This window comes from Hirsutella rhossiliensis (genome assembly GCF_020360975.1).
Source record: "Hirsutella rhossiliensis strain HR02 chromosome Unknown scaffold00002, whole genome shotgun sequence".
In the NCBI taxonomy this organism is placed as follows: Eukaryota; Fungi; Ascomycota; class Sordariomycetes; order Hypocreales; family Ophiocordycipitaceae; genus Hirsutella; species Hirsutella rhossiliensis.
In genome coordinates, this window is record NW_025408668.1 from 8,299,836 (window position 1) to 8,325,800 (window position 25,965).

The 25,965-nt window shown below is 58.1% G+C and overlaps 12 protein-coding genes across 12 annotated transcripts; 7 read left to right on the forward strand and 5 right to left on the reverse strand.

Moving 5' to 3' along the window:
* Positions 1-513: 513 nt before the first annotated feature.
* HRG_02737 (PDZ domain-containing protein) lies at positions 514-1,403 on the reverse strand (the record flags this gene model as incomplete). Its single annotated transcript, XM_044861208.1, has 4 exons — positions 514-642; positions 696-1,033; positions 1,096-1,168; positions 1,230-1,403. The coding sequence occupies 4 exons, from the start codon at positions 1,401-1,403 to the stop codon at positions 514-516; spliced, it is 714 nt and encodes a 237-aa protein (XP_044724841.1).
* Positions 1,404-1,978: 575 nt separating this feature from the next.
* On the forward strand, positions 1,979-3,194 carry HRG_02738 (PWI domain-containing protein; the record flags this gene model as incomplete). Its single annotated transcript, XM_044861209.1, has 7 exons — positions 1,979-2,082; positions 2,152-2,242; positions 2,308-2,472; positions 2,527-2,647; positions 2,720-2,787; positions 2,850-3,095; positions 3,162-3,194. The coding sequence occupies 7 exons, from the start codon at positions 1,979-1,981 to the stop codon at positions 3,192-3,194; spliced, it is 828 nt and encodes a 275-aa protein (XP_044724842.1).
* A 2,082-nt stretch (positions 3,195-5,276) lies between these two features.
* HRG_02739 (histone acetyltransferase subunit nuA4 domain-containing protein) lies at positions 5,277-5,901 on the forward strand (the record flags this gene model as incomplete). Its single annotated transcript, XM_044861210.1, has 3 exons — positions 5,277-5,351; positions 5,432-5,626; positions 5,686-5,901. 3 exons carry the CDS (start codon positions 5,277-5,279, stop codon positions 5,899-5,901), a joined length of 486 nt encoding a protein of 161 aa, XP_044724843.1.
* Positions 5,902-6,784: 883 nt separating this feature from the next.
* Positions 6,785-9,228, forward strand: HRG_02740 (prolyl oligopeptidase family domain-containing protein; the record flags this gene model as incomplete). The annotated part of the gene is made up of 6 exons (XM_044861211.1): positions 6,785-6,886; positions 6,984-7,186; positions 7,249-8,609; positions 8,713-8,915; positions 8,969-9,085; positions 9,142-9,228. The coding sequence occupies 6 exons, from the start codon at positions 6,785-6,787 to the stop codon at positions 9,226-9,228; spliced, it is 2,073 nt and encodes a 690-aa protein (XP_044724844.1).
* A 547-nt stretch (positions 9,229-9,775) lies between these two features.
* HRG_02741 (bromodomain associated domain-containing protein) lies at positions 9,776-10,541 on the forward strand (the record flags this gene model as incomplete). Its single annotated transcript, XM_044861212.1, has 2 exons — positions 9,776-10,172; positions 10,249-10,541. 2 exons carry the CDS (start codon positions 9,776-9,778, stop codon positions 10,539-10,541), a joined length of 690 nt encoding a protein of 229 aa, XP_044724845.1.
* Positions 10,542-11,054: 513 nt separating this feature from the next.
* Positions 11,055-13,547, reverse strand: HRG_02742 (pentatricopeptide repeat protein; the record flags this gene model as incomplete). Its single annotated transcript, XM_044861213.1, has 1 exon — positions 11,055-13,547. One exon carries the CDS (start codon positions 13,545-13,547, stop codon positions 11,055-11,057), a length of 2,493 nt encoding a protein of 830 aa, XP_044724846.1.
* A 292-nt stretch (positions 13,548-13,839) lies between these two features.
* On the forward strand, positions 13,840-15,051 carry HRG_02743 (RNA 3'-terminal phosphate cyclase domain-containing protein; the record flags this gene model as incomplete). The annotated part of the gene is made up of 2 exons (XM_044861214.1): positions 13,840-14,430; positions 14,482-15,051. 2 exons carry the CDS (start codon positions 13,840-13,842, stop codon positions 15,049-15,051), a joined length of 1,161 nt encoding a protein of 386 aa, XP_044724847.1.
* Positions 15,052-15,127: 76 nt separating this feature from the next.
* HRG_02744 (uncharacterized protein) lies at positions 15,128-16,224 on the reverse strand (the record flags this gene model as incomplete). The annotated part of the gene is made up of 2 exons (XM_044861215.1): positions 15,128-15,911; positions 15,971-16,224. 2 exons carry the CDS (start codon positions 16,222-16,224, stop codon positions 15,128-15,130), a joined length of 1,038 nt encoding a protein of 345 aa, XP_044724848.1.
* A 460-nt stretch (positions 16,225-16,684) lies between these two features.
* Positions 16,685-18,278, forward strand: HRG_02745 (tRNA synthetases class II core domain-containing protein; the record flags this gene model as incomplete). The annotated part of the gene is made up of 2 exons (XM_044861216.1): positions 16,685-17,080; positions 17,136-18,278. The coding sequence occupies 2 exons, from the start codon at positions 16,685-16,687 to the stop codon at positions 18,276-18,278; spliced, it is 1,539 nt and encodes a 512-aa protein (XP_044724849.1).
* A 1,270-nt stretch (positions 18,279-19,548) lies between these two features.
* HRG_02746 (uncharacterized protein) lies at positions 19,549-19,948 on the forward strand (the record flags this gene model as incomplete). Its single annotated transcript, XM_044861217.1, has 3 exons — positions 19,549-19,602; positions 19,727-19,854; positions 19,924-19,948. 3 exons carry the CDS (start codon positions 19,549-19,551, stop codon positions 19,946-19,948), a joined length of 207 nt encoding a protein of 68 aa, XP_044724850.1.
* Positions 19,949-20,346: 398 nt separating this feature from the next.
* HRG_02747 (protein PXR1) lies at positions 20,347-21,568 on the reverse strand (the record flags this gene model as incomplete). The annotated part of the gene is made up of 4 exons (XM_044861218.1): positions 20,347-20,367; positions 20,422-21,045; positions 21,103-21,487; positions 21,543-21,568. The coding sequence occupies 4 exons, from the start codon at positions 21,566-21,568 to the stop codon at positions 20,347-20,349; spliced, it is 1,056 nt and encodes a 351-aa protein (XP_044724851.1).
* Positions 21,569-22,027: 459 nt separating this feature from the next.
* On the reverse strand, positions 22,028-24,783 carry HRG_02748 (arsenite-resistance protein 2 domain-containing protein; the record flags this gene model as incomplete). The annotated part of the gene is made up of 3 exons (XM_044861219.1): positions 22,028-22,534; positions 22,606-24,584; positions 24,669-24,783. 3 exons carry the CDS (start codon positions 24,781-24,783, stop codon positions 22,028-22,030), a joined length of 2,601 nt encoding a protein of 866 aa, XP_044724852.1.
* Between the last annotated feature and the right edge of the window lie 1,182 nt (positions 24,784-25,965).

Genomic DNA, 25,965 nt, shown 5'->3' on the forward strand with positions numbered 1-25,965 from the left:
CAGAGTCGAGGGGCAAGGTTACCGACCTCCGGCATCATGCACCAGCAGCAGGCCGATTCTTGATTGCCTGCCTTGTGCCCCGCTGAGTTATCCTCTGCTTCCGCTTTGACCGTCAAAGACAGAACCCCATCCCGAGTGCCTATCAAGCAAGTAAGTACATACTTGCAACAACCATGTTCAAGCCCAAGGAAATATTGCTTTGACTCTGCGAAGGCTACTCATCTATCTAACCCCTGATGCCCAATCAATCCCTGAAGCCCCTCATCCCGCCATGCCATGCCGTTCCGTTGGCTGGCACATGCTTCCTTGCTCATCTTGTTTGTTGCCTTGCGACCCGACAGCCCAATCCTTCACAGTGACGACAACCCTCACCGGACAAACCCTCTCTCACCGTCGCCCCGCTCCCAAACCCTTGACCACCCAGCGCACCGGGACGAGGCCAGGCGCGACATGTGCGTGTGCACAATGCCGCCGGCCATCGGACGGCGCGGGCGAGCAATGCGGTCATGATTGTTACAAGGGAAGGATATGGCAGCCCAACATTCCTCGACCACCCCAGTCTCGAGCCGGCGTCAAGGTCAAACGCAGTTCTTGCCTTTGTGCTGCGCCTGTTGGCCGCGATATGCGGATGAATATGTCCCGCTGAGCCATGTCAGCTGCCAGCTGCTTGGCTGTAAACAACAGCACATACTTACCCCTTCGTTGCCCTGAACACACTCGGCCACCCTCTTGAGACTGTCGTGGTTCGACTTGTTGACGTATCCAAAGGTGCGAATCTCGTCTCCCGCCATCAAGCCAGCACGTTCGGCCGGGCTGTTGGGAGCTACTGTGTTGACCTTGGCAAATGCCTCGTCTGAGGCATCCAGCTGTGCGTCTGATAGCACGTGTGGCGGCTGAGAGCCAGAGCCAGGGGCCAACGCGTTATCGGCGTCGTCGAGGCTCGCAAAGTGCTCGTGAAGAAACTTTTCGATGGCCTCCATGAGGGATTTGTGATCGTTTCGTAACCTTATGATTCGTGCTCTGGTAGTCCGAACTGCGACCCAGTCAGCATGTCGCGCCGTGAACTGCTCAGCGAGCCACTCATGGATGCCGTACTCTGCGCAACGTCAAGGTCGGCTCGCGGAAAACCGTCTCTGGTCACCAGAGGCGTGTCCATGCCCACTCCATGCTACATGCAGGCTAGTTAGCAGAGACGAACATGGCGTTTTCCGGCCTGCGTTGATATGCACCGAGTCAAGGACGCCACCGAGCGCTTTGAGCTCAACCTCCAAGTCGTCTTTCTTGCGTTGCAGCTCGGCCAAGCTCGTCTGCCCCGCATGTCCGTTCGTCGCGGTCGCTGTGCTTGCAGGCCCGGAAGGCACCGTCGGCGCATGTAGGTTGTTCATCCTGAGCGGCAGCCCCATGCTACGAGACGGTGTCGTGCAGGAGTTGGTCCTTGGGATCCGGCCTGTTTTATCGCGTTTGCAGAAGCACGCGGTCCAAGGTGTGACGAGAGAGAGAGCGCTCTAAAAGCTCCGGGAGGAGGTGCCTCGTACCAAGTACCTACAGTATCTACCAGGTAGGTACCACTCTGAGTGCCAAATGCCCCCACCGTGGGTACCTCAGGTACGTCATGTTGGGGGCCTGGGAGTTGCACGGCAAGCAGGTCCCTTTAGGGCACCTTGATAGCTTGTACTCTCGAGGCGATGTGAGAGAGTTGGCAAGTATTTCCTCCCAAATCGCTGTGCGAGATAGCGAGTGTTGCCCCAAGGATGTACCTTGGTCCTTGCCCACAGGTACGACCCTTGTAGGTAGCCTTTTGTGCAAGCAAGCGGGGTCTTCTCCGGAGTCTGAGCTGCACCTGATCCGTGCGTTGCTTCCCCTTCCCCATCTGACCACTTCCTCTTCTCTCCACGCCTTTCATCCCCTCGGCTTGATCCTTTCTTCCCTCCCACCCGCGCTCGCCGACGCGCAAACAGGGGCTTAGCCGGCTTCCACCATGGCGTCCAAGGTCGATGCTCGGCTCTTGAAGTCGACCAAGTTCCCCTCCGAGTTCAATCAAAAGGTGGACACGGAAAAGGTCAACCTGCCCGTCATGAAAAAGTTTGTCCTCCCTACTGACGCGACTGCCTTTTGCCGCTCATGCCCACCCGCTGACCATTTCTGTTGCAGATGGATTGCGAAGAGAATCTGCGAGATTCTCGGAAGCGAGGACGACGTCTTGATTGAGCTGTGCTGCAACCTCATTGAAGGTTCACGATATGTATGTTTCCCTCGACAGTCTGCACCCGCTCCTCAGGCTAGACACCACTAACCCACCGGTACCAGCCCGATATAAAGTCAGTGCAGATTCAGATCACTGGCTTTCTCGACAAAGACACCGCTCCATTCTGCAAGGATCTCTGGAACCTACTGCTGAGTGCCCAAAGTAGTTCTCAGGGCGTGCCAAAGGAGCTGCTTGAGGCCAAGAAGCTTGAGCTCATGCAAGGAAAGGTATGTTGATGTTCGATTCCAGCGTACGGGCTCTGCTCACATCTGGCTTCCTAGATGGACGCCGACCGGGAAAACACGCGCCGCGGCTGTGGACCTCAAGACTCGAAAGAAGGAGAACGCCGAGACTCGAGACAAGTTGGAGATTCCTGGCACGCACAGGGACGGCGAGGAGATCGTGCCTTTGGCAATCGAAATAGAGGCGGGTCTGGTCGCACGGTGCAGCGGTCGCCTTCTCCCATGCCTCGAGGACGCGGAGCGCGTGACTCGTACGGCCGCGACAGCTACGTTCCCCAGCCAAGACGGGGACGCGATCAAGTGTTGCGACGCCGCCGTGATCGGTCTCCATCTGATTCCCCGTCTCGGTCCCGCTCGCGCAGCCGGAGCCCGTCCAGAGGCAGCTCGCATTCGCCGACTCCCCCAAGACGCAGGCCCTCACCAGCTCGACCCCAATATTCCCGAAAGAGAAGCAGGTCTCCCCGTCCCGATTCTCAGTATCAGCGACGTGGCTACGATGCTCGCGATCGGCGCTACGCGCGTGGAAATCCACGCTCCAGCACTCCCGATACCTCGCCAGCTGCGAAGCGAAGACGACGTTCTCGATCGCGAAGCTCGTCGGTGGAACGGCATCGACGAGACTCTTCCTCACTGTCTCGCACCCAGCATAACCGAAGAGACCGTCGCGGCCGTAGTCACAGCCGCAGCCTCAGTCGCAGCCTCAGTGATAGCCTCAGTCGCAGCCGCAGCCGCAGCCGCAGCTCCAGCCGGTACTCGCCTCGCAACCGTCGAGGGGACTCAATGGCAGAGAGGCGTCGAAAGAGACGTTATAGCAGCTCATCTGGAGATTACTCTGACCATCAGCGTGGACGAGGACGTTACAGAGGTCGACGCCGAGGAGGTGGTGGATTCCGAGGCGGCAGAGGAGACTCTACTGGCCGGAGGCGTAACAGTTCATCCGAGTTTTCACTCTCACCCATTCTTGGCCAAACCGCTGATGTTTTGGAAGATGAACCTCGTGCCGCTTCTTCGAAGCCGATCGTGTCCATTGAGAAAGACGACGAAGAGGTGGGTGCCTCGTAAGCGACGGAGGCATGAGTGATGGCTTTTTCAGGGCTCGACACTGACCGACGGGGAGGCGCAGAACAAGAAGCCTCTACAAAACGAAAACTTGCTCGAGGAGAACTAGCTAGAGATGAAGTTAAGAGAGCACCACTGTGAGTCCACAAAGCACCAGTGTGACGTTGGAGCTGGCTTCGAGCGTCGCCGTTTTGGGAGGTCTCGATAATACTAGGGCAATGGCAGTCGGGGGTGCTTGATACCTCGTGAGGTGAGGAGCGGAGCGGACCACGCAAGGATCATTCGGCCAGAGGTCACCGAGTTTATATCCGGAAGTCTTGCTCTGCACGCAAGGAACATCCCTCTCGGGTGTTCGGTACACGTCTCCTACCCGGTTTCTGGGCACGCGATGGAGGCGCCCATCCTCCGCATTGATCTAATGTATAAAAAGATATTTCAGTTATTAGTTGTCTAGCGATACCAAGAAAGTCCGTCCGAAGCGTTCGAGGCACATAGAGTCAGTGAAACAGCCCTAGGCACGTTGTTCAGGGCTTGGTTTGCTGAAGAGTGCCTGGGCTTGTGTGCCACTCATCAAATCTCGATGCCTCTTGCATCGCTGCAGCCCGAGAGAGCTCCCCAGCCAGGTGTTGCTGCTTGGTAGAGACGTGATTGAGGTTATCAGTTCCAGGATGAACACATTCAGTGAGCAAAAAAGTGCTGTTGGCCGAGTTGAGGTTTGGTATTGACCAAATCCAATCTATACCTGGGCTGGTAGAGGCCTTTGACTCGGCAGCCGAGTATGTCGAAGCCGGGCTAGCAAGGACATGTTTCCCTAACCCGATGGTACATTCCAGGAGGACGCCCAAGAACCTGACGGAAGATGCCCTGTCATCAATACGCGAGTTCCCGGCTCAGTTTGCACTGCTGGCTCGACGACCCCTCTTGCAGACCGATCCCTTTCCACTCATCCACACCGACTTTGTACGGAAGCAACATCATCATTGATTCAGAGTAAGCCATTCTCTCCATCATAGACTGGGAGAAAGCCATCATTGTGCCATGGGGAGTCATGGAGATTGTCAAGGATCTGTCCATAGTTCCGCCAGGGATGGACGGCCCGTTGTATTGCGAGACTGGCTAAACAAGGCTCAAGTGGAATGATCAGCGCAAAAAAATCGCTCTGGTCAAGGGTAAAAGGCCGAGACTCCAGGCTCTTGGAAGTACTCGGGAAGGAGGTTATGCAGTATTTGGCCCCGGTGATCTGGCTATACCTTGACGGACGAGTTGGCCTGCATCACAGAGTGTTGGAAGAGCTGAAGCAGGCTCTGAACTCATGTATTGGCTGGTATTGCTCACGTAACACTTTTAGAAACTCAGCTGAAAGAAGGCATTCTCTGAAGAACAGCGGAGTGCTTCGGCCTTAAATCTGTGCCGTCAACTCTCGTAGGCTGTTGGAGCTATCTAAGTTAGTGGTGGCTCTTTAGTGGAGAGGCACTAGCGGCGCAATATGCTTGCACTGCTGTGGAGAACTCCTGAGCCCTCTGATTGGTCAGAAGCGGCTTGTCAAGGTTGACCATTTGCAGCCTCGGCAACAACCAAAGCCTCGCCTCATCAAAAGACGCGTGACCCGTCATCGACAAACAAGGCAAGGTTCTCGTGCACAACCACGACGATAGCTTGGGGAACCCATATCGAGGCACATACGCATGGCAGACGGAAAACAGGGCAATGCCGCCGGCGCGCCGCCAACCATGGCCGAGTACAAGAAAGCACAGGCGCGCGTGCGCGAGCTGGTCGAACGGCGTCGGACGCAGGAGAGGCGGCTTGTGAGTCTATTTCGCGAGGGAGACCAAGAAACTGGGGCACAAACAAGTGGCATGTGCTGACGCGACGGATGCTGGCGCAGGCGCAAATGGAAGAGAGCATCGCCCACAAGGAGTCGGCGTACCTAGACAGCAACCCGGCCGGAAATATCATCACGGGCTTCGACAACTACATGAAGGGCACCAGCGGCGCGGCTGCCCAGAGGCGCAAGGCGGGCTCCCTGGACCAGAATCGCGTGTTTTCGCGTTCCTCCATTTCCTACAGACCCAACAATGCGGCAAGTCTCTCCCTCTCCCTCTCCCAGAAACGAACATGCTGACCTGATTGATACATCAGGACTCGTCGACACCCGGAGCATCGACGCCCGCATCGCACGCGCCAACGCCGCTCTCGGCTTCCTTCCGCGACAGCGGGTCCGTGGCGCATCCGACGCCGACGCCGGCAACGGGCAACAAGAGCGCCAACAAGTCGAAGAAGAAAGAGGCCGAGGAGAGCGAGGGAGACTCGCAGTCCAACAAGAAGCGGACCAACTTCGGGGCGTCGCGCAAGTAACGAGAGATTTCGGCCAGGCCGCGCAACGAAATACTCGACTCGGTCTTTTCTGGTCCATGTGCGTGTACTTGCGCATCATTCGACAGCATGCTTGGACGAGGCGTTGACGGGTTGGCGTTGTACTCTGGGGACACAAATGCATGGTTGGGAACCACGACGGTTGTGATTTACAGGCTGTTTTACAAGGACGCAGCTTGTGCCTTGGGCAAATGGCGTTGAGGGAAAGGCGATTGCGTTTTTGGAGGAATAAACGTTGCAGCACTTGCTCCAGTCTCGGATGATGTGTTTGTCTCTCAGCCTCCAGCTGAGGTTGCTTTTTGCATATTCGACCTAGCATTTTATATCATTAATTTGGGATTCTAATGCACGGGCGGCTGACGCCGTCATACCAGCCCGTGGAAAGGACGTGGACCACGAGCTTGATGGTCAATTATGCAGGCGGAGTGGTCTTGGGTCGAGCCGTTGAGTCCCTCACTTAGAAACGGCTTCGAGTGCGGGGATCTCCATACCCCAGTACTCCGTACATAACGTTAATTACTACGTCGCTGCATGCAGATACCGCGTCGTCTGCGGGGCGACAGAAGCAACGGCAAGTAGAGCCTAAAGCCCCTGAAGTACCTATCTTGCGAGTAAGTATGTACCTAGATAGGCAGGTTGGTACCAAGGAAAGGTAGGTAAGTAAGGGTAGGTAATTAATTACCTAGGTACTAGGTTATGGTAGGTACGAGCTTCTACCAAACAGGTAGGTAGGCATGTACTCCTTCCAACCGACCTCGCAGAGGTACTGCATGCACATATCTGGTAACATCGCACTGCGGAGAAGACGAGAACAAGCATCATCCATCTTTCGCCCTCCCCCGTCATACCGAACCGGTCTATCGCCATGACCATCAAGGCCGCCCACTTCACCCCCGAGGTGCTCCTCTCGGCCCCGCGCCGATCCGCCGGAGTCCCCAATTCCACCGGCGAGCTGGTGCTCTACACTGTACGTACGCCACGGGTTTGGTCCCGGGCAAGAGCCGAAAAGAATTGCTTCTTCTTCAAGTGCTCGAGATGAAGAGTGACAGGCTAACAGTGTCCAGGTGTCGTCATACTCGTTCGAGACGCACTCCAGATCGTCCTCTATCCGCGTCTTGAATATCGACCACGGCTCGTCTCATGTCATCTCCGAGGATCCGGCAGCCAGCGACCCCGTCTGGATATCCGAGAAAGACGTCTTGTACTTCAAGGTCGGCGACAAGGAATGCACCACTCTCTGGTCCCAGCATGTCGCCGACGCTTCCGAGTGAGTTTCTCTCCTCTCCCCTCCCTCTGCCTGCTATTTGCACATCCATTAACGAGAAAAAGACCTCGCCTGGTCCACTGCGTCACGGGCAACCTTGCTAGCCCCAAGGTCAAGCAATTGTCAGACGGCAAGGTTGCCTTGTGTTGCGGCGCCCTGACGACGCCCAAGGGAGAAATGTACTGGCCGCCGGCAGAGTCCAAGACTCTCTCGACTGCCAAGATCTACTCGTCGCTCTTTGTCCGCCATTGGGACGCGTGGGAGACAGACAACAAGAGCTCGCTTTGGTACGGTCAGCTCGCCAAGGTGGACGGCAAGTGGACGCTCGAAGGCCCCGGTCTCACGAATCTGCTCGCCGGCACCCCCTTGGTCTCCCCCGTGCCCCCCTTCGGCGGCACCGGCGACTTTGACATTGCCAGCGACGCCATCTGTTTCGTCGCCAAGGACCCGGAGCTGGATCCCGCCACCCACACCAAAACGGACCTCTACTATGTCCCCATCAATTCCTTCACCCGCGTGCCTGCGGCCCCCCCGTCCATGGTCAAGACGGGCAAGCTCCGCGGATACTCAGTCGCCCCAGCTTTCTCCAGGGATGGAAAGCAGATCGCCTTCGCCAGGATGAAGAACGACCGGTATGAGTCCGACAAGGCGAGACTCCTCCTCATCCCCGACGTCAAAGACCTGACCAACGTCCAAGAGTTCTACGAATCCCAAGACGGCAACGGCGGTTGGGATCGCAACCCGGAGTCCATCACCTGGAGCCACGACGCCAAGGAGCTGTTTGTCGCGGCGGAAATGCATGGCCGCGCCAAGCTCTGGAAGCTGCCCTCGACTCCCCTTGAAGCCAAGCACCCGCCCGAGGCAATCCACGAAGATGGCTCCGTCACATTTGCCAACCTCCTCGGGGATGGCCCTTCGCTCCTCATCACCACCAGGTCTCTGGTCGAGAGCTCAAACTACTCCATCCTCGACCCCTCCGCCAAAAAAGTAATCGAGGTTTCGTCCATCTCCAAGCACGGCAAGTCGTACGGTCTATGTAAGTCGCAGCGCGACGAAATCTGGTATCCAGGCTCGGCCGGCTACGACAATCATGCGCTCGTCGTCAAGCCGTCAAGTTTTGATGCTTCGAAAAAGTATCCCCTCGCCTTCCTGATTCACGGCGGTCCTCAATCGGCCTGGACAGACGACTGGAGTACCCGCTGGAATCCCGCGATCTTTGCTGAACAAGGCTATGTAGTCGTATGCCCCAACCCGACGGGCAGCACAGGCTATGGCCAGCAGCATGTCGATGCCATCACGTGCAACTGGGGCGGCAGCCCATATGAGGACCTCGTCAAGTGCTTTGAGTACCTGGAAAAGGAGGTTGACTACATTGACACGTCGCGTGCCGTTGCCTTGGGAGCCTCGTACGGCGGCTATATGATCAGTGAGTTGGACTCGATGCGACTGTTCCCCTTGTCTCCTTACCTCTCTTGGTCCACTTCTCTGAAAGGACGAAACAAGACATCGGACGGCTGACGACATGGCAGACTGGATTCAGGGCCATGAGTTGGGGCGAAAGTTCAAGGCCCTGGTCTGCCACGACGGGGTCTTTTCGACGCAAAATCAGTGGTCGACTGAAGAGCTATTCTTCCCGATGCATGATTTCGGCGGTACGCTCTGGGAGAACCGGGATAACTACGCCAAATGGGATCCATCGCTACACCTTCACAACTGGGAAACGCCACAGCTGGTGAGTTGGCAGCCTGTCGACGTGGTGTCAGGCGAGGCTGATGGTATTCGCAGTTGATCCACAACGAACTGGACTACCGTCTGCCCATCTCTGAAGGCTTGGCCATGTTCAATGTTTTGCAGGTGCGAAATGTGCCTAGCAAGCTCGTGGTCTTTCCGGATGAGAACCATGTAAGTCACGGTGGCGGGCGGGGCTGTCCGATACACGCTGACTGACACCATGTTAGTGGGTTACCAAACCCGAAAACTCGTTGGTATGGCATAGGGAGGTTCTCAACTGGATCAACAAGTACAGCGGCGTTGCCGATGAGTGAGCCCGTGGGGGATAGAGGAGCAGCAGTGAGCAAACGATGGTCACTGTAGTCCCTGGCAGACCGAAGTGTGATGTCTGTTTGGAATAGCGAATAAAGGCAGGCAGCGAGAATTTGAAAAGCTTGTTTCGTGCCTGAACTGGCTCATCATGTACGAGGCAAGGGGAATGATGTTGAAGTCAAGAAGTCAAGTGTATAGCGCACACGGCAGGATAGAATGATCCGTGCGAAGAGAAATATTGGATTATATGCACTGTGCAACTCCAGCTTTCCTCGCGCTGATCTCGCTCGGTGTGAGGCTACAAAACTCTTAGGTACTGTGCAAAGTACAAAGAACACTGTACCAGGGCAAAGGCAACACCCACCTCCACAAACATTCAGCGTCAACCATCCACACACACACGCGTCATCATGGGCTGCGCGCACAAACTGCGAGCCCTCCAATGAAGCCGACGGTCTCGGTCCGAAGCAGCAGCGCCACCAGGCCAACTCAGCACATCACCAAAACTGCGCCCCCCGAGCCGTACGACCTGCATCGTGCCTCTGCAGCATGGCTGGCCAGCCCGCCATATTCCACGCCCTGCTGCGGCCGTCGATCCTGCAGATGCTGCGAGCGACAGGCTACCACTCCACAAAGGGCGCCGTGCTCGACTCGCTAACCGACCTGGCGGCACGGTACCTGTCGGTGCTGTGCGAGAGGACGGCGGCGCACGCCATCCACAACCACGGCGACGCGGGCGACTACGGCGTCGTCGACATCCGGCTCGCGCTCCAGGACGCCGGCGCGCTGCTGCCGGAGAGGGCGGCGACGGAGCAGGCGTGGAGGGGCGACGAGGACTTGCGCGGCATCGACGACTTTCTCAAGTGGTTCTCGGGCCCGCGCATGAAGGAGCTCATGGACATGGGGCGGGGTGACGGCGAGATTGATGCGACTGATTATCTGAGCGGTGAGCTTTCTCTCTTCCACTCTGTCTGTGTGTAGAAGCAACGGCGCGCGCTGACTCTCCCGGCCGCCGACAACAGCGTTGAAGAAGAAGCACAGCAAGACGGGAGAGGACACAAAGTACCACGGCTCCCTCATCGGCAGGCCCATCGACGCCATCGGCGACGTCCAGGTCGAAGGTGGCGCCATCACCAGCATCGACGAGTGGATCACGCGCCGCCGCAGCGCCGCCTCGTCTGCGTCGCCGCCCGAGGAGCCGCAGACAAACGGCCATCCGTCGCCGTCGGCCGCCAGCTCGGGCCTCAGCTCCGTGGGCGACCGCCTCGACGGCCACGATGACGGCGCCGACGACTCAAAAATGGACCTGGTGTGAACAGCGGAAGGGGGGGCATGGGCCCCTTGCGATATTCTCGACCGTGGGCGTGAATGGTGACTTTCTTTCCATTTTTGGTTTCCATTCTTGGCACTATTGTCGGTTTCTTCACAATGCATAGCGCTGGAGTTTCGGGACGGAGTGGGGAGGGGATGGGTATATCAATAGGAGAGCATCCGGGCCGTCGCGGCGCGCCTCTGTACTTTCAGCCCAAGATGGGGGGCACCCGTTTGCCTGGGCATCTAAGTTATATGGATCTTGCATCAGGAGGTTATTGGCCTCAGCATGTTGTTTTGGACTTGAGCAAGGTTTACGTCGACTGCAGTTGATGTATAAAACAGGACATCTCGCACAGAAGCAGCATGCGAAAGACCACGGATGGTGCTTGAGGAGCAGTAATGCATTTCCGTCTCGGCTAATGTACAGACCAATCTTTTGGCGTTGTTACATGGCCACGATTCAATTCCCCCTTGAACGTCCGTCCACTAAGACGCCTAGCTTGCCTAGGCAGCCTCACCCCTTGAATTCAAACGCCGGCGACAGCAGCTCATACACGCCCATCTCGATTGCCGCCGCGGCCACGTCCCTGGCCTCGTCGAGCCGCGAGCGCCCCGGGATCCGCCCGAGCCTCCTGCGCAGGTACTCGTACAGGGCCTCTGCGCGCAGCGGCCCGCTCTCGAGGCGCCGCTCGTCGCCGCCCGCCCAGGCCAGGAGCTCGCGGTCCAGCGAGCGCTTGGCCAGCATGAGGCGGCGGCGCTGCGCCGGCGTGTCCCACGCGAGCTTGGAGACGCCGAGCAGCAGCTCCAGCACCAGGAGCTCGGGCGGCAGGAACTGGAAGAGGGCGCGGAGGGCCGTGAGGGCGACGACGAAGCCGTCGTTGTCCCGGAGCCGGCGGAGCGAGTGCAGGATCTTGCGCGCGAGCTGTCCGTCGATGCCGCCCGGCTCGAAGACGTGCCGGAACCTGACCATCTCCTCAAACAGGCGGCGCGTCTCCAGCACGGCCTCTTCGCGCGCCTCGGGCGCCACCTTGACAAGGCGGCTCGTGGCCAGGGTTTTCCACAGCGCACTGAACGTGTGGGCGTCCGGGACGACGCCTCGCTCCGCCACCAGAACCTGGTACAGAGCTGCGGCCTCCTTTGCGCGCCCGGCTTGGATATGAGACTCGAGCAGCTGGTTCATCATGAACGCGTCCGGGCTGATCTCGGCGTCCCGGAAGGCATCCCACAGAGCTTCGATGCTGCCAAGCAGGTCGCGTGAGCGGTAGTTCTCGGCCATGAGCGAAAAGGTCTCGAGCGTTGCCCTCGGCCACGGGCTGCTCGACGGTGCCACGTCGGCGCCGCTGCCGCCCTCGTCCGACTTCCTCTCGTGCACAAAACGGACCCGCGCTTCAATCATGTTCCACGCCAACTTGTCCGCCTTTTCGAGGTTTTCGGCAGTCCTTGACCTCTGCCAGGCGCCGATGAGGCCGTTGAGATGGATGGGCGACGCCTCGATGCCCTTTTTTCGCATGAATTCGATTACGCTATAGGCCCCGTCCAGGTCGCGGGCGCCGATTAGTCTCTTCAGCCACTTGCCCAGGAAGAACTTGTTGGCCACGACCGAGGGCAAGTACTTTTGCCGCTTCAGATCGACTCCGCCGTCCGTCATCATGTCGACGAATGCGTAGAGCGCGTTCTCGGTCTGGTTTGTCGTCAAAAAGTACGACACGACTTGGTCGTAGTCGGACAGCTTCATCCCCCTGCCGAGAAGCTCTCTCATCCGCCGGTACGCCGCCCAGGCCCTTTCCTGGCACTCCGGGCTCTCTTTTTCCGAAAACGACCGAATGAGCGGCATCATGATGCGCGCGTCCAGCTGCTTGTCGAGGAGCTTGTCGACAGCCCGCTCCGCCTGATCCAGATCCCCAGCGCGGCAGTACATTCGCACCCCAAGCTCCCAAAAGTCTTGAAACACCTCAGACTTGTCGTCGCCCAGCGAGCCCATGCACCTTTTCCAGCTGTCGATGGCCTTGGCCTCCCACCCTTCGACGAACAATGCCTCGATGGTGAGGAGCTGCTGAGGGGGGCTCAGCGTGACGTTTGCTTCGCTCATGTCTCTTGCGAGCAAGGAGACGTGGGCCAGCCGGTGAATGTTGATGGACTCGTCGGCAGAGAAGACGGTCCAGAGGAGGTCCCATACATCGACAGGCACGTGGCTCCAGTCGCGAGCTAGGTGATGTCTGGCGGCATGGTATGCCTTGTATACCGTCGAGACGCTCTTGTTTGTGATGCCCCGCTTGCCGCGCATTTCGTGGGAGACGCGTGCAAGGACGCTGTTCAGCCTGGAAATCTTTCTGCGCCCGTTGGCAGTCCAGTGCTTCTCGAGGATCCGCGGACTTGCCATGGCCGGCGGTCCGCTCTCCTCCACCGACTCAAACTCAGCCATGGTTTGCCGCAGCTCGTCCAGCATTTCTCGGGGCATATCGGCGGTGGCTTCCTCGAACTCGGCGTCGATGGACTCGGTGTAGGCCTTCATACCGCCCATCATCTTTTCCAGGTCGTCCGCCGTGATCTGCTTGTCCAAGCCGCCACCCATTTCGCGCATGACGGTTTGGAAAGCCTCCCTCTCTTCCTGCGTTGCCAGGACATCCTTGATGCTGTAGAGGGCTTGCTTGAGCTCGGACCCATCGAAACTGGTCGGCGAGTCTGCAAAGCCTTGCTCCTCAGGCAGCTCGGTGCGCCCTTGCTCGTTTTGCTCGAAGAACCGAACCGAGAAGTCGTCCGCACCCTCGGTTGCCGATGTCGTCCTCTGCAGCTGCTGTAGGCGATCCAGGTACTGCTTTAGCTCCGCTCTGCTTGGCTGGCGCGCAACGGAGTCGGCCACCTGCGCGCGTGGTTCGGGCCTCGGAGAGGCGGTGCTGTATGCCGCAGTCCAAGGCTGGGCGGCTTGCCGTCGGATGCTATGAAGACATGATCGACAAATAGAGCGGTTCTGAGTTCGCAGATCGAAGAGCAGCGGTCTGCAAGGCATACTTTGGCGCGGATTAGCCACGGGAGAGGGTAGTCAAATGTTCGAATAATTCCATCCCCGGAGAAAGCCTGTCGCAATACACGCCGAGCTGATTTTCCATAGGTCGGGCGGTTATCGATAAGGCGAGCAGCCCCGAAATTTTCTGGGGCGCCAGGGTCTCTCCCACCGCCTACCGTTTACAGCGGCTTCGCGGGCCCGGACTCGGGCAGAAAATCATTTTTCTAGACATCGCAACCGCGAATTCGCGACCAACTCCGGCCAACTGCCTCCGACCCAACCAGCGACAGCGACAATGTCTGCCCAAGGCCCCGAATTCCTGCGCTTCACAGGCCATCGGAACTTCAGCCGACGCCTCACCATCTCGACCCTTACCGGCCGACCCGTCCACATCTCCAAGATCCGGAGCGCATCGCCCACCAACCCCGGCCTGGCCCCCCATGAGGTCTCCTTCCTGCGGCTGCTCGAGGCCGTCACCAACGGAAGCTCGATGCAGATTTCGTACACGGGCACGACAATCACATACCACCCGGGCTTGATTTCGGGCACCATTGCGGGCCAAGGCGCGACCGAGGGCGACGTGATTCTACACAACATCCCGGATACTTGCGCGAGAGGCGTAACCTACTTCTTGCTACCGCTCTGCCTGCTGGCGCCCTTTTCCAAGGCGCACATGAACGTCCGGTTCTCCGGGCCGGGGGTCATCACCTCGTCCACCGAGACAGGGGATGTTTCCGTCGACACATTCCGAACCGCCATCCTCCCCCTCTTCGGCCTCTTCGGCATCCCGCCAGCGAGAATCGAGCTCAGGGTCTTGTCAAGATCCTGCGCTGGCCCCGGCGGCCGAGGCGGAGGCGGCTGCGTCGAACTGCGATTCGCCAGCCAAGTACGCCTCCCCAAAACATTGCATCTCAACCGCAGCCCCGGCCGGATAAAGAGAATACGAGGCGTCGCGTACTGCACCGGCGTCTCTGCATCGAACAATGCTCGCATGATCCATTCTGCCCGCGAAGTTCTGAACCCCTTTAGCGCCGACATCCACATCGCCGCGCAATACGACCAGGCCCCTCTGGTGCCAACGGACAAGGCGGGAAGCAAGCGGCGGCTGGGCATCGGCTTTGGCTTGAGTCTGGTGGCAGAATCTAGCTCCGTCGGCGTCCTGTACTCGGCAGACGTCGTGGTCCCACCATCCGGAGGCGTCGTTCCCGAGGAGATTGGCAAGAGATGTGCGTGCCAGTTGCTGGAGTCGATTGCGCAAGGCGGCTGCGCGAGCCAGGTGTCCGCAAGTGCCATGTTGATACTCATGGCCATGGGATCGGAAGACGTCGGACGTTTAAGGATAGGCAGGGAAATCATCGGAACCGAAGAGTTGGTAGGGCTGGCGAGGGACCTGAAAATCTTTGGCGCCAGCAGTTGGGGGCTGAGAGACGTGGAGGACGACACAGGGGATCTTGTCATCTCTGTCAAGGGTACTGGCGTTGGCAACGTAGGCAGAAAGATAGCATAAGCTCAGCAAGACAGACGGCAAGTTCACCAGACGAAAAACGGCCAAGTGTTTGTTTGCTCAAATCGCCACGTTGCTCTCATCCTCTCGAACGCTGTGACGAAATTTGTACAGAAGCGCCTTGTTGCCGGGCCTGCAATGCCGCCATGGTGGCCCCGTAACTAATAGTCTGGAGCGAGTGTGCAGCGGTCCGCTCAAAGCCCATTGTCGCCGATAACATGGAGTGAAGGACATGGTACTCGCCTAGAATCGCATTGCCCGAGGTCATAATGTCGGAAAGAGGTGTCCCAGGTGCGACGCCACTTGCGGCGTCCGGCAGCAGGGGCGCCAAGTCATCTCCTCGCATGCCGCTACCCTCACCTCCGTCTCGGGGCTGGCCGAGGGGGTGTAGATCGATGCCGTCAGTCTCGTCATGAACCACTTCCGAGCCATTCCGCAAGACGCCTCGCTCCTCGGCATCCAAGTCCTCGGTCGATCGGGCCGTCGTATCCTCCACAACGGGAAAGACAGGGCGAAAGGTCTTGAGCGCAGCACGCAGATGCTCTCGCTCCGTGTGCACCGTCAACATGAAGCACTGCACGACCAGGATGACGACGTCGGCCAGAAAGTAGTAGAGTCTCCAGGTGGGAGGCCTTTGCCCGATGAAGTCGATGATGAGCCCTCCATGTTGGTACCCTCGATGGAAGTCGGGACCGACGGGGAGGGAGCCGAAGAGATGCGAAGCCATGCAAATGATGTTTGGAATCAAGACTAGCAGAACATGTACTCGAGTGGCGGGCATGAGGAAGGGGAACGATTCGTCTTTGGGGGTCAGGTACATATACTGGCCGGCCGAGCGCACGACGAATCGAAAGAGGGAGCACCTGGAGTTGACAAGTCAGAGAGGATTCGCAGAGAGCGGCGGCGGGAGAAGCGAACATACTCCATGTAGTAGAGGGCGCTCAGTTCGGCAAAGATGACGAGGTCGAGCGTCTTGAGCAGGTGGGTGATGAAGCCCAGCTTCTTGGCGAGGCCCGGGTTGCGCTTCTTCTTGCTCTTCTTCTTGCGGCGCTGGCGCGATGCGGACCGGGAGCGAGCGGGAGAGGAGGCATTGTGATGGTTGGCGGTGGCTGTGTCGTCGTCTCTGGCAGCGTCGCGGCTTCGCGCCGTCCGGTTGGGTGAAGCATCATGGCTCATAGTTGGCTCTCGTCATCTGCGCTGGATGAGCCTTGCCTGCATCGAAGCAGCCTGAGCTCAACCGGTGCTTGTAATGGAGGCCGCTATTTGACGGTGCTGAGTTTCCGGCGCACGCAAGAAAACGGGGCTTTTGAGTTGATGGGATGTGCCGGGTCTGGAATAGGCTGCTGGACTCGGCGGCTGACGCTTGCTGAAACCAATCAAAGCTCCAAGGTGGAAGCAGTCGTTATCGAAAGCCGGCTACGTCTCCGACGGCAAGGATCAATAGTATTTCCGAAGGTGGGGGAGAAAGGCCCGCAGTGGGCAACCTTGGACGCCTGCCAGAGCTAGGCTGGGCCGCCAAACCCCGCCATGCTCATTAGCGGGGGAAAAGTATCCAAGCAACACCAAGCTGGTGACTCAAATTCCTGCTTCTCCTTCGCTCCCCTGGCAAGCTTCGACGGCAGGGCGCGACAGAACAATGACCAACGCGAGCTCTGCGCCTGCGGGCGATCCCGTCCACCGTATCCTGCAGGCTCTATCCGCCCAGAGCCCCATCCAGTCCGTCGATGCCTTCCCCGACGTCCCTTTCCAGGACCTCAAGGCCGCGCTCGACCGGCTGGGCTCGCGGTCTATGATCACCTACGAGACCATCGACCGCGAAGAGGCTGTCTTGGAACCCGAGGCGGAGCAGATTGCGGCCCATGGCTCCCACGAGGCCCGCGTCTTTGATGCCCTGAAGCAGGCCATGGAGGGCTTGACGGTCCAGGAGCTGGAAAAGGCCATTGGTGACAAGACTGTAACCAAGCTGGGCCAGGGCAAGGCCTTTAGGGAGAAGTGGATTTCAAAGGGCAAGGACGGAAAGCTCGTCGCCACCGTGCGTTTTACCTCGTCCACCCGACGGACCGACCGTCAAGCTGATGGACAGACAGGCCGACTCTATTCAAGACGTGACGCGCGCGCAGCTGCAACACATCAAGGAATCCCGAACCGGAGACGCAAAAGTTCTCAACGACCTCAAGAAGCGCAAGCTCATCCGCATGCAAAAGATTATCACCTTCAAGATGGCCAAGGGGCCCAAGTTTGCCCTCGAGATTCAAAAGGAGGCGACGGATCTGACAGCCGACATGATCACCTCTGGCGCCTGGAAGACGGCCACCTTCAAGCCCTACAATTTCAAGGCTCTGGGGGCGGATCAAAGTGCCGGGGCCTTGCACCCGCTCAACAAGGTGCGACACGAGTTTCGACAAATCTTCTTCGAGATGGGCTTCGAGGAGATGCCGACCAACAAGTTTGTCGAGACGGGGTTCTGGAACTTTGACGCCCTCTTTGTGCCGCAGCAGCATCCTGCGCGTGACATGCAAGACACATTTTACATCTCGGACCCCAAGGTTGCTGAAAAGCCACGGCCGCAAGAGCCGGGCCAGGACACCGAGGCGTATTGGAACAACGTCAAGGAGGTGCACCAGTCGGGCAGGTACGGATCCATTGGCTATCGCTACCCATGGTCTGCGGACGAGTCGCTCAAGCTGGTGCTGCGAACGCACACGACGTCCATCTCGGCCGCCATGCTGCACAAGCTGGCGATGACAAAGGGCCCCGACGGGCGGCCGAAGCCGGCGCGGTACTTTTCCATTGACCGCGTGTTCCGCAACGAGACGGTCGACGCGACGCATCTTGCCGAGTTCCACCAGGTGGAGGGCGTGATTGCCGATTACGGGCTGTCTCTCGGCGGGCTCATGGAGTTCATGGAGATTTTCTTTGGCAAGATGGGCATCACAGATCTCAAGTTCAAGCCGGCGTACAACCCGTACACGGAGCCGAGCATGGAAATCTTTAGCTACCACAAGGGCCTAAACAAGCTGGTGGAGATTGGCAACAGCGGCATGTTCCGGCCGGAGATGCTCGAGGCCATGGGCCTGCCCAAGGACATGCGCGTGTTTGGATGGGGCCTGAGCCTGGAACGGCCGACCATGATCAAGTACAAGATCTCCAATATCCGGGAGCTGCTGGGCCATAAGGTAGACCTGGGCTTCATTGAGAGGAACGCTGCCGTGAGATTAGAGAGGGAATAGAGCCCGAGTCGAGGGGGTTGATTTGCGATAGATTTGATGATGAATGGGATGAGAGCCGGCAGGTCCAAGGACTCGAGCTCCACCTGACTCCAGAGTATCGGGTCGCGCATGCAGCGGATCCAACGACACGATGACGCTGACGAGGGCGATTTGGGGGGGACTATGGCCAGGAGCCCTGGGCACTTTGGCCAGCACTCTGCTGTGTGCCTGCAGTATGTGGTATGTAGTGGTCGATTGCTCGTGGCTGCCGATGGGCGGATATCGGGGTCTGTGCTCCACACGCTCACCCGCTTCTCCATCATCTGGGAGCGCGTGCGTCAAGGGCCCTTTTGGTTTGTCAGGTCATGATTCATCCTGTTTTCCCCGGTTTCCTTTTCCCTCGTTAGGGTTTGTCTCGAGCAAGGGCCCATACACTCCGTCAGATCTGTGGGGCCTCGATTGTAAATGCCTACAGTACGGAGTAGCTGACAGCATCTTGAGTCGCGTGCCCGGACATGTTTGCAGCTGTCAGCAAAGCAGAGAAGGGGGAAGCCCGAGGCTGACCAAGGCGACAAGAAGGCCGGCGCTGATGAATCGGCGCAATCGAGGACCAGGACAGAGCTCGGCGTCCGAACTTGCGCCGCAGCCTCTCTCCCCGCTCCGGGCAATTGGTCATGGCGACTGTTCGTGGTGACTGTAGTACTGTACAGTGCTGTAGTGTCGATCGACAGGAGCAGAGGCGTGAGCTGGAGCGCGCCAGAGGGGGGGACCGTGGCTGGATGAAGCGTTCCGCCCCGTCGGCTGCGTCACTGCGCCAGCGAGCCAGTGGAGGATGCACAAGGGCGAGGCGCCGACGAGTCGGAAACGTCATTCGGTCGCGCCATGGGCAGCAACAGGGTTCGCATCTGTATCGACACGCCCCCCCCCCATCCTCCTGGTGCGATGTGAGGGAGACAGGTTTGGATAGGTACCTTGGTCGAGGTACTCGCACCACCAACGACACGCCGACGGCGCTGTCCAAGGGTACCTCTTTGTACAGCACCCAGAGTACGAATACCGGCACTGGCAAGAGTGGATTGATGATTGCATGACCACCTCAAACAAGCAGCCATCGATTGGTGAAGCCCCTCCTTCCCTCCTGCTGTGCCTGCTTTATAAGACCGCTCTGGCCCTCCTCTCCTTCCGATCAGTCCAGCCTTTGTCCCAGCCAACTCAAGCCATCTCCTGTTCGACAGCTTCATCACCACCACATCAGATCCATCGTCCTCATCTGCCTACATCCACCGTCATCATGAGCGAGCCCACTCAGAACCAGTCCAACAACACCAGCAGTCCCCGCCGCAGGGTATGTTTCCCTCCGCTCTCCCTCCTCGTCATCCTTCCTCCCACCATCAACATCCTCGTCACAACCATCGGCCGACCATCAGGCATCGGACGAGAGCCGTCGCTAACGTCTATGTCTTCTTCAGAGCTCCGGCGTCATGCCCGCCTTTGACAGCCTCCAGCAGCAGAAGCGAGGAGGCACTGATGCTACCCGTCGCCAGAGTCTGTCCGACCAACAAGCCAAGGGCGGCATTTTCCACACACTTTTCCACAAGTATGGCATCCCTTTACCTTGCAGTTTTAACTGCTACCACTGTGTGTCAATTGCTAACCCGCTTCGTAGCAACCTTGGCCGCAACGCCAAGTAATGTCGGGCGATATCGAATTAGTAGCCATGGCCACGAGTAGCATAACTTTTCCCTTTCTTGTACCATGGAACTGGTGTCTGGACGGTCAGGATCACCAAGGGTTGGAGCTATTGGAGTTTGTTGAGGGAACCTAGCCACACCTACTTAGCATAACGGTTGTTATGGAATGATTTTATCACAACATTGTGTACTTGTCGGCCCATAATTTTGTATAGTCATGCGTACCCAAGCTTGTAACAATAACAAATTGAAACACGTCGTGATTTTCTATTCGAGGTTATGTGCAAGTGGCCTCATCGTCCTGAACCATGGGGTCTGCGCCAAACGCCTTCCTACCTGAAGACAAATTCGCCGGTACCATGCGTAATCGACCTTGATGTCGGGTCTGGCAAAGGCCGTCATGTTTTGATCATGAAGATCTGCGAGCGCATTAGTTTCCGTCTCTCGATGGACTGGCGATAAAAAGCACCAACCTGGTTCAGTGACTTGGCATCCAACATGGCCTGCCTTTTCGCTGCAATGAAGCGTGACCTGGCAAAGTTGCGGCCGCCCTTGGGTGTTGACGTGCCAGTGCCGGATCCCGTCGGCGTCGAGGCCCCAGTGGCCGTCGCGGAGCCGGCGACGTCTTCCTGCTCCGCCGACTCGGACGCTTTGGAGTCGGCAGGCTCCGCGTCCATCTTCTTCCTCCTGTTCTTCTCCTTTTTGTCCTTGGACCTTTTCCCGGCCTTCACGGGATCCTCGTCGATCGGCGGGTCTGGCTTCTTGTCCTTGGATTTCGACTTGCGGGCCTTCTTTCGCGAGCCATCGTCTGTGAAACCAGGCTGGTCCTGCTCGGCGTCCACATCGTCGCCGGGAGACGACTTCTCCTTCTTCGCCTTCTTTTTTGCCTTGGCGTCGCTGCTTTGGTTTGCGTCCTCGGTGCTGTCCGGCGCGGACTCCGCAGAGGCCTTCCGAGCCCTTCGCTCTTCTTTCCGTCGTTTCCTCTCTTTCTTCGACTCGGCTTCGGCATCCTCTTCATCAGCGTCGGCGAGTTTCCGCTTCTTGCTCTTCCTCTCCTTCTTCGACGATTTGTCCTTGGTTCCACGCTTCTCGTCCGTCTCAGGCGCCGCAGAGGATTCATTCGAGGCCTCTTGCCCGTTCATGGTGTCGCCTACCAGCAGTCCCCCCTTGACGAAACGCATGACACCCCATTTCTGCTCCACATATACGTTGGTCTTCATCTCCAGCCTGGCTCGCCTATCGCCCTCGACGTCCTCTTCCGACTTTCCGTTCAGCCGGCTCAGCAAGTCGGAAAAGACATTGAGCCCCGTCACCTCGTCCTCCTTTGCTTTATTGAAGCCGAGGCCTTTCATGTCATCCTTGAGCGAGACCCGTATGTAGGAGGCATTGGCGGCCGTGTGCAGATTGGAGTGCCCTGCGTCTTTGGCCCCGAGGTACTGCCCTGGCTCCCAGCCTTGAGCGCGCAGGATCTTCTGGCCAAAGGTCGACGTGTCTCGTGTCCATTTTGTGTTGTTTGGGTCTTTGGAGATTTTCCTCCGGCTAAAGAGACTCTGGTCAGCTAATATTTAGCCAAGATATTCCCGAGAATATTCACCTCTTGGATTCGGCCAGAAGACCCATTGCGACGATTGTGGGATGCGGCAGCGCAGGTGTGTTTTGCAGGACGGACTGTGCGAGCCGGCACAGGAGCAGCGAGGAAAAAAAAAACTAAGATTCCCGCTCCCAGACACTCCAAAGGTTTGGCGGGGTCTAATCGCATTCTGTCATTGGCTGGAGGCATCATACAGAGACCCACACTAGCACTGACCGAACCTGACCGACACTCACCGAGAACTGACCGAAGATCTCAAAATACAACTTACAACAACCTTCCATCGAGCTTTGTACGTCACTACCATGCATGTTGTGTTTGGAACCATGTCATAAATTCTTATACTTTAACTCTTACATGCCTACAATCCGCCTGCTCCCGCAGTGAATTATCCTAGCCATCTTGGCCTTGACGCCCACCCTTCCTTTGAGCCGGATGAAGCAGTTGTCCCCCGAAGCGCACAGCTTGCCCTCCCGCTGCACAAGATTTCAGTAGTTGAGCTGCTCACCGCCGCCGCTGCCAGAGACTTGGTCGAGATCCTCATAGCTCTTCAAACTTCTGCCCTGGACTGCCTCGCGAGGTCCTCCTGCCGCTCCGCCAGCCCCATCTCCCCATCGAGACCCACCCATGCGATTTCGCCCACCACCGCCGTCCCAGCGATGGCCCCCGCGGCGGTCATACGGTCCTGCGCGATGCTGTCCGCGACCGCCGCCCATCCCCCCTCGACGAATGGCTCCGCCGGCGCGGTCATCTCCCATCGGGTTCCAGCCTGGTGTCGGCATACCCGGAAACATGGGCGGGAAGCCACTTGGGGGCATGGGGAACCCTGGCATCCCCATCATGCTATTCATGGAGAAGTTTTGCATGTTGAACCCCCGGGGAGTGCCGGTTACTGACTGGCCGTTGGCTGGCGGGAAGTGGCCGTTGGAGTTGGCGTCGGTTCGCGAAGGTGCAATGTGGGCAGGATCCATGACATAGGCATTGATGAGTTCGAACTGTCGCGTTTCCTATTAGATTGTAAACATCCAACAAGGCAGAAACAAAACGCAAATGGTTGGCCACTGACCTCTTGCTTGAAGCTGTCCAGCCACTCGGTGTGCCGCTTCTCGACATGCTTCTTCCAGAAATGCAGCTCCTTGAAGAGCTTGGTGCACTCGGGTACCTTGCAACGCCACTTGTGCTCATCTTCCTGCTTCACGAAAGCCATGAGCTCGCCGTCGACGGCATCCTCCACGTGCCGCCCACCCAACTTGCGAAGGTTGACGGTGTGCGGGTCCAGGATTTGCGCCAACTTGTCCTCAAACGTCTTGACCCAGTTGTAGGCTCGAAGAAGTTGCTGCTCCGTTTTACTAGAAGTGTTTCGGAACTTCTTCTCCGCCTCTGGATGCTCTGCCTCGCCTTCGTCGCCGCCATCACTTCGCTTCTTGCCCGGAAACGGTTCGCCATTCGCGCTGGCTTGCGCAACGGCCCTTGCTGAAGAGGAGAGCGTGCTCCGGGGTCGACGAAGGTGGCCGCCGGGGCACTTGCGCGTGAGTTCGTGGATGGAATCGCTCTCAAAGACACAGAAGAAGCAAAAGTTGAAGACTCGACGCAGGTACTCGATCAAGAGATCCAGTTGCTTCTTCTTAATGAGCAGGTACTCATCGTCCGACTCGTCGTCGTCGACGATACCGTCTTCCTCTTCCTCGTCGTCTTCGACCATGCCGTCCTCGTCATCCATGGCCTCGTCCATTGCCACCTCTCGCTCCTTTTTGGGCTTTTTCGAGGCCGTGGATGGGACTGCAGGCTGGAGCAGACCGGCGTTTCGAAGGTCGTACACCTTTTCCTCAACCTTCAGGACCGCCTGGAAGTCAGTTTCGAAGTCCTCCTCGAACTTGTTGACCAGTCGCTGGACTAGAATCAAATCTTTTTCGACCCGCTCTGGGGCTGAGAACAAGTCCCACAAGGCCTTCTTCCTTGGGTTTGTCGGTGGGTTATGTACGCCGACGTGGCAGACAAAATCTCCCCGAACTTCGTCCTTGACCGTCTTTCCGTTGACCGCATCGAGGGCCTTTTCCGCGGTAGAAACGGGCTGCGGAGACTTGACCAGCTCGTCTCCGTCATCATCTTTGGGGTCGACTCGGTCGACGGGCATCGGAGCATCGGACGAAGGATGAAGCATGACCCAACCGATGCGATGATAACGTTTGCTAGGGTTGGGATCGGATAGCGACAGCCACTTGAACCCGCCTTCCTCTTCGCCCAGGTTTTCCTTGCAAAATGCCTCCAGATTCTGACGGCTGACATGGGGCGCAATGGTTTTTATAAGCAAGGTGGGCTGGTACTGATTCTCGTCGCGAATATCTGCCCCATTGGCGGGGATGAGATCGCCGACGCCTAGAATCTCATTGCTCGCCGTCGCCTCGCCCTCCTCCTTTTCAACGACGCCACCTGCACCGTTGCTTTCGCTCTTGGGGATTCCTTCGAGCGAAAACTGATCAAAGGTACCGGATTCCAGATCCTGTTCCCACTGGCTGTAGGCACCGCGCCGGATGTCGTTGAGTTTGGCTCTCACTTCGTCTCGCACTTCGGGGACGTATCTCTCCCTGAACCACTGCTCCTTTTTGTGCTCGGACACGAAGTTACGAGCCATCTTGGCCTGCAATTCTTCCTTGTACTTGTCGTAGGCTGCTTGGATTTTGGCCTTTTCCTTCTCGCGATCCTCGGGGCCGCGGTTCCTCTCGGGTTCCCGTCTGCGTCCATGTGCGCGGTCCTTGTCCTCCTTGACCTTTTCGTTAAGCCTCCACCACTCCCCAAAGTAGGAGAATCCAACTTGATATGGGAGTTTGGACGGGTCGGTCAGGGGATTGACCACCGTACCAGGAGCTGCACTGTCCTGGCCAGGAACGTAGCGATCGATGTTTGCCGGAGGTGAAGTCATTCGTCGACGACTATCCCTGTCGCGGTCATCTCGGCGAGTTCGCGGTTCGTACCTGTCGACAGCGGCTGGAGAGCGCGAGCGCCGACGGTCTCTCCGGTCGTTTGCTTTGGGGGAAAAGGTCAGCCCTGCTCGTGACACCGAGTCGAGCACGTCCATGCTTCTGTCTGCTGACGATTCCACGACATGGGGAGGGAATTGGCGGCACACACCTGGCGATCTCGCTCGATAAAAGCTGTCGGGTCGGTCGTCCCGGTCGTCTCGGCCCCAGGTGCGCTCCGAGGGAGACCTGGCCGACGAATCACGATACGAGGTGTACGAATCCATTCTTGGATGCGTGGATGCTGACGCGCGACTGCGGATCACGCGTGATTCGAGGGCGGCCTGGTTGATCAGCGTGAATGAAAAGTCTGGATACGGTCCGTTTGTGCACAGCTAGTACCGTGGAACTTTCGAGGAGACGGCAGAGATCTGTACCTATGAGCAAGCGGCGCAGAGGCTTGTTAGAGAGGACATTCTGAGCAGAGAAAAGATGGGCAGAATAGAGGCAGCAGTCAATCAAGAGAGCGAGGGGAGGCGCTGGCGCAGCCGAGGGAGAAACGAAGATGAGCTTTGAGGCGTGGACCAGCAGGCTGGCGAAGGCAGAAGGGAAGAATGGATGCGACAATTGGCCAGACGGCCAGAAGAGTGACAGGACGGACAGATATATGAATGCATGACGAGGCGGCGGGTGGGATTGACTATTTGACAGGACGGGAAGAAAAGGGAGAGAGGAAGACGGGCAAGAGGTAAAAAGGAGCAGAAGGAGCGTGGGCGAGGAAAAGGAGGACGAACTGGGTTCAATGAGGGCCCCGATCAAGGCCGCAAAGAAGCTCGGCTGCGTACTGTGGCGCGCCGTTGGACAAGATCATGCAAAGATGAGCGGACGAGGTTGGAGATTCGAATCGACAGGTGGTGGTGGAGCCGCTCAGCTGCCGCGTAGGCAGTCGCGGGAGTCTGACTGAGAGGTGTGGGTACCAGCGCCGCATCGGGCCATCCAGCTGTAAAGTTTTGCAGGGTGAAGGTCGCTGGGGCCTGAGTGTCGGCGACGAGCCGGGCACGGTATAAGCCGCTCCGCTACGAGGGCTTATCACAGTGCGAGAGCCCGCATGGACCAATGGCAGCAAAGGCTGCAACCACCTGGGTAGGTATGTACTGTAATTACTCTGCAACTTACCAATCACCGAAACGGGTGGCGATCTCCGCTGACGGAACCAACCGACAGACCTTCAAGCGGCCTTGCAGATAACCTTGACGAACCCCCCCTTCCCCCCCGGCCGGCGACGACCGACCTGTTGCAACCTGCTGGAGGAAGACGGCGTCAGTTGCGTAAAATGTATGCGCTGCGGCGGCAACCATCGCCATTGCACCGGCACACGCAACCGTCACCAAGATGAGCACCAAGTAACTCGTCGGGGCTGAAAAAGACTTGGGCGTCACCCGCGAGACCCACCGTCCTCACAGTACTCC